The sequence below is a fragment of the Nilaparvata lugens genome, chromosome 9 (genome assembly GCF_014356525.2).
Source record: "Nilaparvata lugens isolate BPH chromosome 9, ASM1435652v1, whole genome shotgun sequence".
In the NCBI taxonomy this organism is placed as follows: domain Eukaryota; kingdom Metazoa; phylum Arthropoda; class Insecta; order Hemiptera; family Delphacidae; genus Nilaparvata; species Nilaparvata lugens.
The window spans coordinates 21385707-21401484 of NC_052512.1; the positions used below are offsets into that span (position 1 = coordinate 21385707).

Genomic DNA, 15778 nt, shown 5'->3' on the forward strand with positions numbered 1-15778 from the left:
TAAACTGTGATTTATATATTAATTTTATGAAATGTTATATACAATTGGGCCAAAAATATTTTGAAATTATATGATAAGATGGTAGAACAAATAAATTGGATGATGGAATACAATAAAAATGAAATCTATCTTCCTGCATATTTATCTAGATCAGTGTTTCCCAAAAAGTGGTCCGCGAAAGCTCTGGAAGTGGTCAGCGAGGAGCCCGAGTGGAATAAAAATTATGTTTTTAGAGTTATTAATGTTATTTGAATAAACTTTATTGGTCTTTATTGGAGTAAAATCAATTTATCTTCGAATATGTTACACCAAAGTCATTGGAAGTTCAAAATATGTTTCCAATAGTTAAAAGATGTGATAAGTTCAAACTTTCCAATGCAATAAGATAGGACTTTAAAGTTTGTTTGGAATCTTAATGGCGAATTTGTACCACGTGATCGAGCTAGCCAATCAAATGCGTGACTGTGGATAATATAGTTACTGTATTGTCTAACCGACGGCTGTTGGATGACGCAATGATTATAACAGCTGATTTTTATTTCTGTGTGTGGCCAGCTCACAAATTTTCTCCCATAAGGATTACGTGTAAACTTTGAAGGACCGTAGCAGGAAGTCCTGAAGTCGGATTATAAATTTGATAAGCCATAAACCTGGTCCTGAACATAACGAACAGAACTGAAAAAAATCATAGAATTGGGTACACATATAAAAAAGTTATTGAACGTCAAAATTTGTGGCTCGATTCCCATTTATATAGATTATAAAAGTACTATTGATACCTTGGACTCTCGAATCTGGTTTGTTGGAATAGATGTTTCTCTATTCCAATATGAGAAGCCTGAATGTATTGGGGTGCATGGGGTACATGGTGCTACAAATTTAAAAATTGATTTACAAATTGACGGGGAACGTCACTGTCTCTTTGCAATATATCGTCGCCCCTCATCAGTCCCTGATCTTGATCAATTCATATATGATTCAGAAAGGTATTGGAATTCTAGGACAAGCGACAGAACACACTGGATAGTAGGCGACATTAACTGTAGCATATTGCCTGACACTCCGGACCCACTATCGCACGAATAGGGATGTCAATCCCGGGATCCCGGGATCCCGGTCCATTTTTGATACCTAAAAATCCCGGGATTTTTCAGTGTCAATCCCGGGATTTTCGGGATTGTAAACCTGAAATTGTGAATCATATGTTTCCAAAAACAATTCAATATTGAATTCATTTACGGTGATGAATATGAGTTTTTATAACTAATTTATTGTTCTAAGTGTTTGACTAATAAATTTATTCTACAGGCACAGCCTACAGTTGCATAAATACATAATATTGATTGTATACTGTACTCTTTACTGGCTTAATAGAATTCGCATTATCAGTTCGCATAATTGGCAGAATGGTTGTTGATCAGTTGTTATGTCTCTACACTTGATTCTGTTTACACAGCACACCAATTACCAGTCTAGACAGCACAATATTTGCAATAGTGCTGATGGCATTTCCTTGAAATGCATTCCAAACTTTGTAAAGACTTCAGAAATCAGAAATAAAAAAGCACTAACGATACACTCTCTGTCTAATTATTCCTCTCCTCTTCTCTTTCTCTATCATGAGTAGAATATCTAGTTGAAGTAAATATTATAGTTGGCTCTACGAAATTTCATTTAGTAGTGAAGTGGTTTAGCTTTCGCGTTGTTTGGTCGGTATGGCGTTACGGTCTTACAAAAAGTATTCTAATTTATTATTAATTCAAGTGATATTAATTCACTTTACATAATTTGACGTAATTAAAGTGTGTGCTCTATCCCGTCCTAATGTAGGATAGAAATGTTTTTGTTCTACTTAAAAAAGAATCTGATGAGTTATCTTGCTTTCCTCAGTTCTCACTATCATCTAGGATAGAGCAAATTTAAGGTAGGATATGAAAAAACAGTTACTCCTAATATTGAAAACATTTATAGAAATAGAATGTTCAATACATTTTAATATTATTAACAAGTATTCTTTATTCATTTTAATAATAGCCTCTTTAATGGGCCCTTTTCCATCTCCACACACTGTTACTAAACATGTAATTGAGGAGGAACAATTGGTTGAAAATGCATTAAACTGATTTTTTCCAATCCCGGGATCAGTCCCGGGATCCCGGGATTGATATTGGATAATCCCGAAATACCGGGATGGAAATCAGTCCCGGGATTGACATCCCTACACACGAATATCTCGATGTGTTGTGCGGCGCCAGATTTGTAAGCTGCATAAACATCCCGACTAGAGTCACCAGCTTCTCTAGCTGTATTGATCACATTTTTACGGATTACAATGACACCACAGAGGTTTGTTCAGGCGTTATTAAATCAGAACTAACCGATCAATACTTTGTGGTTGCCGGTATACATCCAGCAGTGCATAATGATGATTCTAAAGTACTAAACCAGAAGATTTATTATATAGATGAACCTAGAGTTAGCTCCCTAATTGTAGACTATGATTGGAATTGTATTTCACAGTTTAATGATGTTGAATCAGCTTCAAAACATTTCATTGATACATTTATGCAATTTAAAATTTCTTCTATGAAGGGAGAAACAATATCATCTAAAAATAGAAAACTGGAACCTTGGATAACTACTGGACTTGTGAGATCAATTAGATACAGGGATAGTTCAAGTGAACAGCTGAAAAAACACCCTCTAGACCATCATTTAAGAGCTATTTTTAGAGCATACAGAAATACTTCATCCCAAGCAATGAAAGAAGCAAAAATAAGTTATCATCGAGATAAAATACTTGAAGTAAGAGATGATCCTAAGAAACTCTGGCAGAATATATCTGATATGACAGGGACTAAGAAAAATGGATAAAACTTTCCTATCACACATTTTCTGCAAAATAAATATTTGATTGATAATAATAGTATTGTTAGAGTCGCCAACGCGAATTCAATGAGTAGGCCTACTATGTTAATGTACGGACGAATCTAGCTGCTGTTTTTCCGGCAAAATCGGAAATTCTTATTGATGATGCGGATTACCAAATGAACTCGTCCACCCATGGGGGGGTCTACCAGGATGTGCTCAAACTCGGTGAGGTCATTCCAAATTATAAAAATGGTACAAAAAGCCTTAAAATCAGCTACAGGCCTATCACACTGTCTTGAGTCCTTGCCAAATTATTAGAAAAAATTATCAGACATCAATTACAGTAGTTACATATTCACAGTCGAACAACACACTCTATGATAATCGATCCGGATTCAGAAGAGACAAAAATTAAAACAATAATCTTTTCAATTTAACAAAGGAAGTACATAATCTAGTGGGAAATAACAAAAAAATACTCTTATTGTTTACTGATTTGAGAACGGCTTAATATCTCATAAACAAAGGTAATTTGATGGTGAGTGTGATTGGGGATCCTACTCGAATTGGAAATGCTACTTTACTATGACTATAGAATTCTGGAACACCATCTTGGATCCGCCATTTTGAATGCAACATAATTTTTTCAAATAGGAAGGTGGTCATGCGATACATGATTCTAATACATATTTATGATTATGATTATAGTGTTTCATACAATGAATTAATGGATGAAAAAATGAATGAATTTCAATTCGATTCGGAATTTCAAGAAAAGATTTTTTTTTAAATTATCTCTTATTATATAGATAGATAATCTAATATTATATAGTATAATATTGTATTATATATTTGATTGGGATCGGAGTGATGTTGTAATTTCCTATCCTGAATAACAGCTTCCAGGCAAACATCAGAGATGAGCGAAAAGGAAAACCAATAGACAATTCAATTGAACTCTCAAAGAGTGGCGAGACTCTGAAGATTGGCTATTCGATGGACAATTATGACGAATTTTTTATCAAAATAAGGTGAGTCTTATGAATAACATATCATACGAGGGTCATTCAATAAGAAACGAGACAAATTATCAATTTTCAAATACCGCCATATTGATCTTTACTAATTGAATGACCTTCGTAGTACATGTCGAGATGTTCTTATTTGCAGGCGAGGATCCAGTACTCTGACAAGATTGGAAGGGGGGTGGCTTGTTGAGGGCAATTGGTGTGGTCATACAAGAACTGTCCACTACAGTGAGGTCCACGTTATAATGGCGGTGGAGAAAGATAGAAGAACAACGTTGCCGATCCTCTGCCTTGTCAATGCCTTCTATAGACAGTAGTTGATACAGGTTTATTGATGTAATATAAACTGTTCATTCTCGTTAAAAATGATCAAATATATTTTATTAAGCAAGAAATGATATTTTTCAATAATTTTCATAATTCAAATGAAATATTTTGTCAATAGTAACCAATCTTACATTGCTAAGAGACGATCTGGCAACAGAGCAAAAAAATAGATAGCGCTATCAGCTTTGTTGAATGATATACACGGATAGCAATATCATTGCTAATAAAACATTGCCATTATAACGTGGACCTCACTATATCATATAGCTTATTAGTTTCACAAAAGTAATCACAGAAGTAATCACAACTTGAGAATTCAGATGAGCGGAGCGAGTTTGCCGCTACATACTGTTCTGGATGATACAGTCGGGGTTCCTGGGGGTGGAGCCTTTCAGCTAGTATCCTATTATATTAAGCGAGCAATTTCTGTATATTTTTATTTTATTCGGTTATTTATTTATTTTTTTAGGTATTTATTGATGTCTCCAACGGATCTCGAAAACGGCTCCAACGATTTTCACGAAATTTGGAACATGGTGTAGGTTTATGATATAAAAATTTGATTGCACAAGGTCTCATCCCTGGGAGAACTCGCTGAAAGGAATGGAAAGCATATTAATAATTAATCATCCTTGGAGCAACAGATGATAATTTCGTCGTCTGTCGATAACGAAAGATGCAAGTGCCTGTTTGGGAGTGAGACAGAATTATGTTCAGTTGTTGAACTATTGCAATCAATCAGCAGATCTCACGAGAAGTATTATCTGGCAATTATTGATAAACCGACTCGATCAACATTATCTGATTTGTTGACATGACTACAGTAACTATATTATCACCCACAGCATTGGCGTAGATAGCTGTTTGACATTGGGAGGTCTTCTGGTCGAAGATTTTTTGAAAAATAGCTCATTGAAATTATGGTTTTGAAGCATATTTCACTGCAAATCCTCTTATTTGGCAGTGGTAAATTAGTGGGTAAATAAATAAAATCCAAGTTAATGGTTTCAAGTTTTACTAAATACAAATTGTTTACGAAAAAACAGCATTAGTTGTAGTGTTTGTTTTGGTTACCTACCAAAGCAGGATAGCTAAATAACCAAAAAACAGTTCTCCACTCTCAAACAATATAAAGCTATTATTTTCACTTAACAGCTACAACTGTGTTACAAAGATTAACATATATTCTCATGAGTAATTACATTTTTCAAAAGAAATTCTTAAAATTTTTATGATTGTAACTCTTGTAACTGACCTTGTTTGAAGAGAGTTTCAGATGCAAAATGCTTAGGTAACATAATGGACAAGCTCCTTAAATGAGATGATCACTCAATTCTTTCCGGGGACATAGCCTATACTATAAAATATGGCGGGGGGGCGCCCAGGATCAACGCCCATGACCCACAGTATGACCATTGACTGTCACACATTTGATTGGCTAGGTCGATCACGTGATGCATGTCCGCCATTAAGATTCCTAACAAACTTTATAGCCCTATCTTATTGCATTCGAAATTTGGAACTTATCACTTCTTTTACCGATTGGAAACATATTTTGAACATCCGATGAGTTTGGTATAACATTTGGGTAATATAGTTACTGTAGACATGACCAACGATATGATTTTATTCAAGATCCATTATTTTTTTATGTGAAATATCTAATTCGAACTTTTCTGTTTTCAAATGTTTGGACTGGAAATTGAAATTCAAAAATGTATGGAACATAACCATACTTTTTTGGCTACCGTATTTATAGTGTATACATCAAAATTCGGGGAAAATACAGTTTTAGGCTGTGCCTGTTGGTCCTTCCCCATTGGAAGAATTGTGTTCTGTGTATCAATGAAAAAAATATATATAAACTGTTTCAATAGATTTTTCATGAAACGAATGTTCGGGTTACTGCAGAATACGCCCAACTATACTCTATATTTAGAAAGCGGGAGGGATATTATGTGGCTACATACCCTAAAAATGCATTTCAAATACATATTATAAGCACTTGCATTACCTGACCATAGATTCCCTAAAATATTAACAAGCTTTGTGGTACAGAGTAATAGTGGCTGGTGTAGTGAATGGAAACAATTATTTAATCAATTTAATGTGGGATGGGTGGACCCTATAACTCAGCCAGATCGGTGGGGGATGACGTGCGACAATATAATTGATAAAATTCGCCGTAATGTACTGGGAACTTGGTGGGAGAAAGCTTCAAATTCTCAGTTTCATCAAATATATTATACGTTAAGAACCAATAACGCAGTTATGAAAGATTATTTAAACGACTCAAATAAAAGAAGGATGATTAGCATAATTTTCAGAGCGAGAGGATCATTATTACCCTTGAATTTTAGAGTAGATAGGGGGGAAAACAGCTATATTTGTTCACTATGTAATAGTCAAGAAATTAAAGACATTTATCATTTTATAGGAAAATGTAAGGTGCTATCAAAGTACTGAGTAAAATGGTTTGGAAGCTCGGTGATAACGGATGAAATGGTCCAAGAGTATTTAAATGGTAAAAACTGGAGAGGTCTAGGCTAGCGGGATATGTGAATGTAAAATTGAGATATAGAAAGCTCCTTGTGGATGAATTTAATTTCTAAAAATAGCTGTACTCTAATAATACTTGTGGATTATAGAAAATAAATATGTCATTGTAAATATTGTTCCCAAACCGAAAACTGTACATACAGCTCTGGACATGTATGATTGAGTTCATCGGTTTAATTGAAGATGATTATTTATTGTTCAAATGAGTTCAAATTATCATTGTATCACTTCATTTCATAAAGAATTATTTGTATGTTCAATTAATAAGTAAGAATAATTTACTTTGTATCAATGTGTAGTTCATCTCTAGGCCTATAATAATGATTCAGGTTTCTCAAATGAACTGAGAATGATACGATTCCAAGCATAGACGGACTACTGTGCTATGAGTGACTGATATTTAGTGCTAACTTCCCAGTTGCCTTATAAAGTTTATTGAGTGCTATCGCATGACATTGTGCAGCCCGTTCACTCTGTAACCTACTGTGAGAACATTGACAAAAACTAGAAGATAAGGATGAGATATAGATTAAATAACTATCAACTCCGGCTGACGGCTTCGGCTATGCCTAAGAATTTTCGGATTATTATGAACTATGGTATTGATTGGTGACGAATGATATTGTATTTAATTTGATATTATTTGGTATTGTTTTTTGAAGGGGAAAATAAATTCTTCATCTATCTATCTATCTATCTATCTATCTATCTATCTATCAATCTATTTATCTCTCTATATATATAAACTATGCTTCTATGCTTTTGTTCTCCAGAGCAATTATCGGTTCCCCAATATTGATAAATTAGAAGGATAGCCTTGAATACGTTTTTTCCTTGAAAAGGAAAAATTGAATTCTGTTTTTTTTTATTGCTCTAGATGTACACTTACCTCAGAAGGGAGTCAATACTCACCCCTCTTCACCACAAATTTGTATTATGTAGAGGAGTCAAACCGTGAGACTCCTATAAAAACTCGAATAAGTGATAAGGAGTTTTCAAAATTCTTCACCATCATCAAAAGAGAGGTTTATTCGTGTACGGTGAGTATTGAATATCCATTCTTAGTTTTTGAAAAGAACGTAGGGCTGAAATCTGCTCTTGCAGGTTTGCTCACAGGGGGGGTTTGAACCTTGAAATTCATGGGGTGGGCAAAATGTTTGGAATCTTGGGGGTGACAGCATTTTTGAAATGACCACTGAAAATATTCTTTATCTATGAGGGAAAAGGGTAGAAACTAATTAGATATTCTCCTCAATTCAGTTTGGGGGGGGTGAAGTGTCAGTAGTTTTGAAACGTCAGAAGTCACACAGTTGCTGAAAAAACGTTTGGAGGGAAGTGCTTGGTGAACAATTTTAGACCCGAAGTTTTCTTGGGTCGGTTTCCGTGATCGAGATTCAGCTAAATTGTAGACTTTAAACAGCTTTGAGTCAGAAAATTGGCCTTCCGAAACGGGGCGTAGTCGCAGTTTTTATGATAATCTTTATTTTCCCATTTGTATAATTGGAAACTTTTTTTCCTTGACGAAATGAAACATTCCTAAATGATTCAAAATATTGAAACTCTACACTATTCTCTCTTGATTTCATTTTGTGTTCAATTTTCTAGTTTTTCAAAATCTAATTTGAACGTGACTTTGACTTTGACTACGCCCCATTTCGGAAACCCAATTTTCTGGCTCCAGCTGTTTAAAAACTAGAACTCAGCCTAATCCAAAGCACATATCAGTTCTGATTGGACTATACCATAGAGTGAAGATATAATATGAGCTCTATGATGGTACAGATATAACCAGCTGATGAAAAGTGAAATGCGCTTGTTTGTGGCGCTCAGGTGTGTATGCACCTTTAGACAATGAGCATCTCCCACTGATACTGATATTTGGGAATCTAGCATTGTTTTATTATGCTGTGGATGGATCCATATTCTCTATTAAGTCAGATTGAATCTAATTATTTTCAGACGCAAGACATTTATTCTGGCATCATGGTTAGAAATTATCTTCGAATTGTGAATGAAGGTATTGGTATGGTACCCATTAAGAAGCTTTATTACAAAAAGCTGAATTTGGATATGAAGTACATAAAAGTACCAGGAGGTATTTCAGTGCGATTCAAGGATGTCATGTATTTCGACTATAACTGGAAACAAGGTTTTTTCAGCAAGTATCTCAATATCCTCCATTCACTCATATTCAATATTTTAATAAGGCTAATTGATAATACTAACAACAGCTGAAAAAAGCCAAAAGGAACTCTGACAAGATCTATAGTGAGGTCCAGGTTGTTTAATGGCAGTGTTTGATTGGCAATGGTATTGCTATCCTTGTCTATCATTCAACAAAGCCTATGGAACTATCTCTTTCTCGCTTTGCTCTGTTGCCAGATCATCTTTTAACAATGTGAAATTAATAATTTATTTACAAAATATCTCATCTCAATTATGAAAATTAATTGTGGAATTATTGATAGATATAATTTCTTGCTTAATAAAATATAACTTATCATTTTAAACGAGAATGAACAGTCAATATCACATCAATAAACCTCTATCAGCTACTGTCTGTAGCATTGGCAAGACAGAGGTTCGGCAACCTTGTTTTGCTTTCTTTCTCCACTGCCATTATAATGTGGACTTCACCCATAGATTTGAACATCGTGAATACACGGATTATTAGTGAATGAATGATTCCATTGATCCATAACCCATTCATTGATCCATTAACCCATTCATTGATCCATTAACCCATTCATTGATCCATTGACCCATTCATTGATCCATTAACCCATTCATTGATCCATCAACCCATTCATTGATCCATTAACCCATTCATTGATCAATTAACCTTTTCATTGATCCATTAACCCATTCATTGATCCATTAATCCATTCATTGATCCATCAACCCATTTATTGATCCATTAACCCATTCATTGATCCATTAACTCATTCATTAATCCATTAACCCATTCATTGATCCATCAACCCATTCATTGATCCATTAGCCCATTCGTCGATCCATTATCTCATTCATTGATCCATTAACTCATTCATTGATCCATTAACCCATTCGTTGATCCATTATCTCATTCATTGATCCATTAACTCATTCATTGATCCATTAACCCATTTATTGACCCATTAACCCATTCATTGATCCATTGACCCATCCACTGATCTATAAATAGATAAATATATAAATGGATAAATAATTTATTGTCAAAAACATGAGAATGTCATAACAACGTCATCAGCTTACAGCAATATCACATTGAACATCACATTTTATTTCCAATATTTTTCTCTATTCTATTTTAAAATCAATTTCCCAGTACTCTCAAGTCAAAAAACAAACATTTACACAAATAACATTCGAAATTAAATTTCGAAAAACTCATCTACCTTATATAAACATTTTCCAACAAGCCAATTCTTTAAAACCTGTTCAAAACTCTCATTAGGAAGAGCATTAAAAAGTTCTATAGACATGTATTGCCAATTCTTCTGTGATCCTGCATACTGACAATTATTGGCTCTAATATTATTTCTATGCCTAGTTCCATAACTATGTACATTACTGTTCAACACATACTCACTAATATTTTTTTCATTGATGTAAGGCATGCCAATATATACAATGTCAACCGTCCCATACTCACAAATAAATCTCTGCATGGTGTGAGAGGGGCCTTCTCACATATTATTCTCAAGGCCTTTTTTTGAAGCTTGAACAAGACATGTGAGGATGGGGAATTTCTCCATAATTGAATGCCATTAATTAGATGGCTATGAATATGCGCAAAGTACACATTCATTAATACTGAGGTATCAATAATTTGGCTCAGTCTCCGAAGAAGAAAGTGCCTTTGTTAACTCTTTTTGAAATGTGTTTAACATGTCCATTCCATGTTAAATTTGTGTCAAGGATCATTCCTAGAAAATTCATTCATGTTATTTCTGTTGTAGTTCTATCAAAGCTAAATTTCATGTCAATTGTTCTGTCAACGTTCAAGCTCGAATTATTAGCTGCACACCAATAATTCATCATTGAGGTATTTTTAGTGAGCATTACCTGTAAATTTTCCTTGCTCTTATCATCTACTTTGAGTCCTTCATCATCTGCATACAAATTATGATGGCCATTTCTATTGCATACATTTATCGAACTAGGCAAATCATCGATGTAAATTATAAGTAAGAGTGGTCCTAGGATAGAGCCTTGTGGAACGCCAAATTTGGCATTTTACCCTCTGAGAATTATGCATTTTTGAATACAAATTGCACCCTATTCATAAGATAGGAACCTAACAAATTCACAGAAGATTTTTCCAAGCCATAAAAGAAGAGAGTTTCTTACATAATACGCTATGCTCAACAGTATCGAATGCACAGGACATATCATAACTTCTGAAGTGCACTTTCTCATGTTCTTCTCTAATTACTTCATTCACTAGTTTTAAAACGTTGTCACAAGTGCTACAGTTTTTCCTGAAACCGTAATGATTATTAGAGAATAGGTAATTTTCCTCAAAATAAGCTGCTAACTGTGGATGAAGTAGTTTCTCAAAAATCTTTGATAATATGCTGACTACACATATAGGTCTATAGTTTCCGATGTTGGATATGTCACCTTCTTCATAGACAGGAATCACCTTGACTTTTTTCTAACTGATCTGGGAAAATACCTAAATCTATGCAATTATTGAAAATGGAAGTTAAGACCTCAGCTATATTGGGAGTTGTCAATTTCATTATATAAGAATTCAATCCATAGATATCCAGACAGCTACTCTTGCTTAACATATTTATTGCTTCAAAAACCTCTTTCACCTTGAAATGTGCAAATTTGAAGGTCTTATTAGATCTAGTACCGTTATTCATATAATAACCAAAATCATACTTACAATTGGGTACATTATTGCTAATCTGTTCCACTTTGTACAGGAAAAACGAGTTAATATCATCTTTTGATATTTGGCACTCATCTCCCAATAATTTACTGTTCTTACTAATGTTTTTATTTATGACTTTCCATGCTGCTTTAGTCTTATTTCTACTAGATTCAATCAATTTACTATTATAAGTGAGTTTGGGTTTTTCTATTGCCTCCCGATAATCTCGTCTCACATTATTACATGCTAATCGTGTGACATGGCTACCATGACCTCTATGCAAATAATATAATTGTTCACACTTATTTTTCAAATCATATAGCTCCGAATTATACAACTCACATTTGGAACCAACAGATATTTTCTTTCTCATCAACGGAAACGCCAAATTTACAATGTACATAAACAACTTCTGAAATACATGAATCTGATCCGTAGCACTCTCTACTGAGTACACCGGAACCATAGAGACCTTTGAGAAACACGCTTATATTAATATCATTTATCTGTCTGAACATTATTTTATTCTTAATAGGTTTTTTTCTGAAAATCATCTAATTTCATATTTAAACCTACATTAAAATGATCAGAAAGAGCGGTGTAGACTATTATTTTTAATTTTCCATCTACTTGAATGAATATCAGTCACAATATTGTCTATACATCATGAGCCACCCGTACTATCATTAGGTCTTATAATCTTAGTTGTAGTAATGAACATATTGAGACTAATGAGGAGGTTAATTAAATCATCTCTATTAGAGGTCACAACATTGGAATTAACATCAAAGTCTCGCAACAGAACAACATTAACATTTTTAAACGTGAAAAGATGGTTCAAAATATCACCAATAATGACTGGAAATTCATCGAAGTACGCATTGTCACTGCTGTAGAGCCTGTATAAGGACAGAACAATAACTTTTATCTTTGGAATTTTAATGGCACTAGCTTCACACTCAAATTCAATTACAGAGTAGGCTCCTCAATCGGATTTTGGGGAGGAGCAGTTTCAAGTGTAACTGAGAGATTCAAGTGCCAGAATGAGATCAGGATTGGCACATGGAATGTGAAAACTATGAGTCAGAGCGGTAAAATTCACAATGCGATGCAGAAGATGACCCAAATGAAATTAAGTGTGATGGGAGTATGTGAAATGCGATGGCCAGGCTCCGGTTCCCTAAAAATCCAAAATCACCAAGTTTACTTCTCTGGAACAGACAAGGACAGGCATGAACTGGGAGTGCGTTTCATAATGACAAAAGGAATAGTGAAATGTGTAGACAATGTCATCCCAGTCTCATCAAGAGTGATACTGGTACAACTAAGAGCGAAACCAGTGAACATAAATATCATTTAAGTGTATGCACCAACAACTGATGGAACGTATGAAGAAGTCGAAGAATTTCACAATAGTATAAATGAAATAATGGGGGAGCTCAAGAAGCAAGACTTGACAATTGTCATGGGCGACTTTAATGCAAGACTTGAGAATTGTCGTGGGCGACTTTAATGCAAAACTTGAGTCAGGCAGAACATCAAGTTCCGTGAGGCCTTCTGGGCTGGGAAATCGAATTGCTCGTGGGGATAGTTTGGAAACTCCTGCTGAATCGAACCAGTTAGTGGTGATGAACACTTGGTTCAAGCTCCACCTGAGAAGGTTGTACACATGGAAATCTCCAATGGATAGATCAGGAAGAATTGTGAGAAACAGAATAGACTTCTCACTGGTTAATAGAAGATTTCGGAACTGTTGTTTATCTGTCAAAACATACCCAGGCGCAGATATACAATCTGACCACACCCCTTTGGTTGGAAGTTTCAAAATCAGATTGAAGAAGGTTACATCCCGGAAGGTAAAGAGCTATGATCTTAGAAAACTGAAAGATCCTGCCATACAGCAAGTGGAGAAGAATGCCTTGAATGAAAATTTGAAAAGTGACATAAATGTGGGGAGTACAGAGGGAGGACTTGCTACCATGCAGGAAGTAGTTGAGATTATAAAATATCAATATCTGGAAAAAGACTCAGGAAAACGGAAATCATGGATGACTGATGAAATACTGGAACTCATGGAACAGAGGAAGTGGCACAAGGACAATCTCACTGAATACAGGAGAATACAGATAATCATTAGAAGGAAGATAAGAGAAGCCAAGGAAAAGGAGAAGGTTGAACAGTGTCAGGAGATAGAGTTCCATCTAAGCAGATATGATAGTTTCAATGTCCATTGCTAGGTGAGGGAGGTGGCTGGGAAGTTCCGGAATGGTAATATTGGCCGAATAGCAGATGGGGATGGTAATTTGCTCATAAGTAAGTGTAATAAATAGAGACCATTGAAGAGCTAGAATAATGGCTTTTATTGACTAAAATAAACTGAGATAAAATAACAAACTTTCTGATGATTTAGAATAATTCAAACAACTGATTCATGACATATGATTATCATATCATTCTTCCCTCCCAGTAGTGGAACCTACCAGGGCCAATCTACAAATGTTGACAGAAACTTCTCTTCCATCAGAAAGTCTTACTTGAGCGACATGAGGGTTCAAATGAATAATTTCTACCTTTTCAACTCCAGGATCATGCTTACTGCGTCTTACAAAGGTCTTCATCCATGCCTCCTTGGCGTTGATCAGCCAGGATGGCAAGTTTGTCATAGACGTGGGATTACAAAGATGAATGAACATTCGCTCGTGAGGTGTGCAATTGATGGTCGTGCAGAGAAGCGAGCAAATGCTGCTTAGTGATTCTAAGAGTACCTTTTCCCAGTGAGAAGTATCCATGTTCCTGGACCGTAGGGCTAAACGGATTGTCTTCCAAATTATTCCATTGTAGCGTTTCACCTGTCCATTACCTTGAGGGTTGTAAGGTGTTGTGGAACTGGTAGCTACACCCTTGGACATTAAGTAATCTTTGACATCTTTTGATAGAAAACTGGTCCCTCTATCAGTGTGTATGTATGAAGGATAGCCGTATGTGGTGAATAAGTCATTGAGATTTTGAATTACTGTTTCTGATGACATGTCTCGACAGGGATAGGCAAAGGGAAATCTCGAATATTCATCCACAATAGTGAGGATGTACTTGTTTCTAGTTAATGATGGCAGGGGTCCTTTGAAGTCAATGTTGATCCTTTCAAAAGGCCGAGTTGCTTTTATCAATTTTCCTTTGAAACAGTTGAATCTTGGCTTCAGCTCTGAGCAGATCTTGCATTCCATGCAGACTTCTCTGATGTCATCTACCGAGTATGGAAGGTTATGAGCTTTAGTCCAGTGAAAAAATCTTGTGATGCCGGGGTGGCAGAGGTCTTGATGATATTTTATCAAGTCTTGTTTTGATGTGATACATCCCATTATCACACATGCTCGAGAAAGAGCGTCAGCAGTTATGTTCTCTTTCCCAGGTCGGTAAATGATCTCATAGGTGTATTGAGATAGCTCAAGGCGCCACCTTATGATTTTTTCGTTCTTCACCTTGCCTCTTGCAACATGAATGAAACGGATTTTTGATCAGTAATAAGTTGAAAGAAACGACCAGATAAGTAATGACGCCACTTCCTAATAGATTCTACAATGGCATATGCCTCTTCTTCAACTGATGAGTGTCGTTTTTCACTTCCGTTTAGCATTTGTGGAAAGTATGCAACAGGACGTTCATTGTAAGATAGTTTTGCTGCTATGCAGAAATCTGAGGCATCAGTCTCTACAGTGAGAATGCCTCCTTCATCAAAAACATGTATTACAGCTGCAGCTACCTCTTTTTTGAGATCTTCAAAAGCTGCAAGGGCCTTTCCTTGAAGAGGGAAGAGCGTACAGTGTGCCAAGGCATGAATTTTGCTTGAAAAATTTTGTATCCATCGAGAGTAATGTGCGAAGAGGCCCACAGTTCTCTGAAGAGTTTTGAGATTAGGAGGTGGGGGCATATTAAGTAGAGGCTCAAGGCGTTCGGGATCTGGATGTAATGATTTGTTTCCAACTAAAAATCCTAGGAAATGTATCTCCTTTTGACAGAATTTACTCTTCTCCTTGTTTATAGTAAGTGAGTTATTTGAAGCTGCTGCAAGAAACCGTTCAAGATTAGTGTCATGTTCTTCTTTTGA

General features: G+C 35.4%; 1 protein-coding gene across 2 annotated transcripts in view; it reads left to right on the forward strand.

Moving 5' to 3' along the window:
• The window catches only part of LOC111052006, a 469556-nt gene that overhangs the window by 124191 nt on the left and 329587 nt on the right, over positions 1–15778 (forward strand). For both annotated transcript variants that reach the window (XM_039435624.1, XM_039435625.1), the window contains exons 6-8: positions 3771–3902; positions 7663–7825; positions 8745–8943. In XM_039435624.1, coding sequence (XP_039291558.1) covers positions 3771–3902; positions 7663–7825; positions 8745–8943 — 494 coding nt within the window. The remainder of the gene's footprint in view (positions 1–3770; positions 3903–7662; positions 7826–8744; positions 8944–15778) is intronic.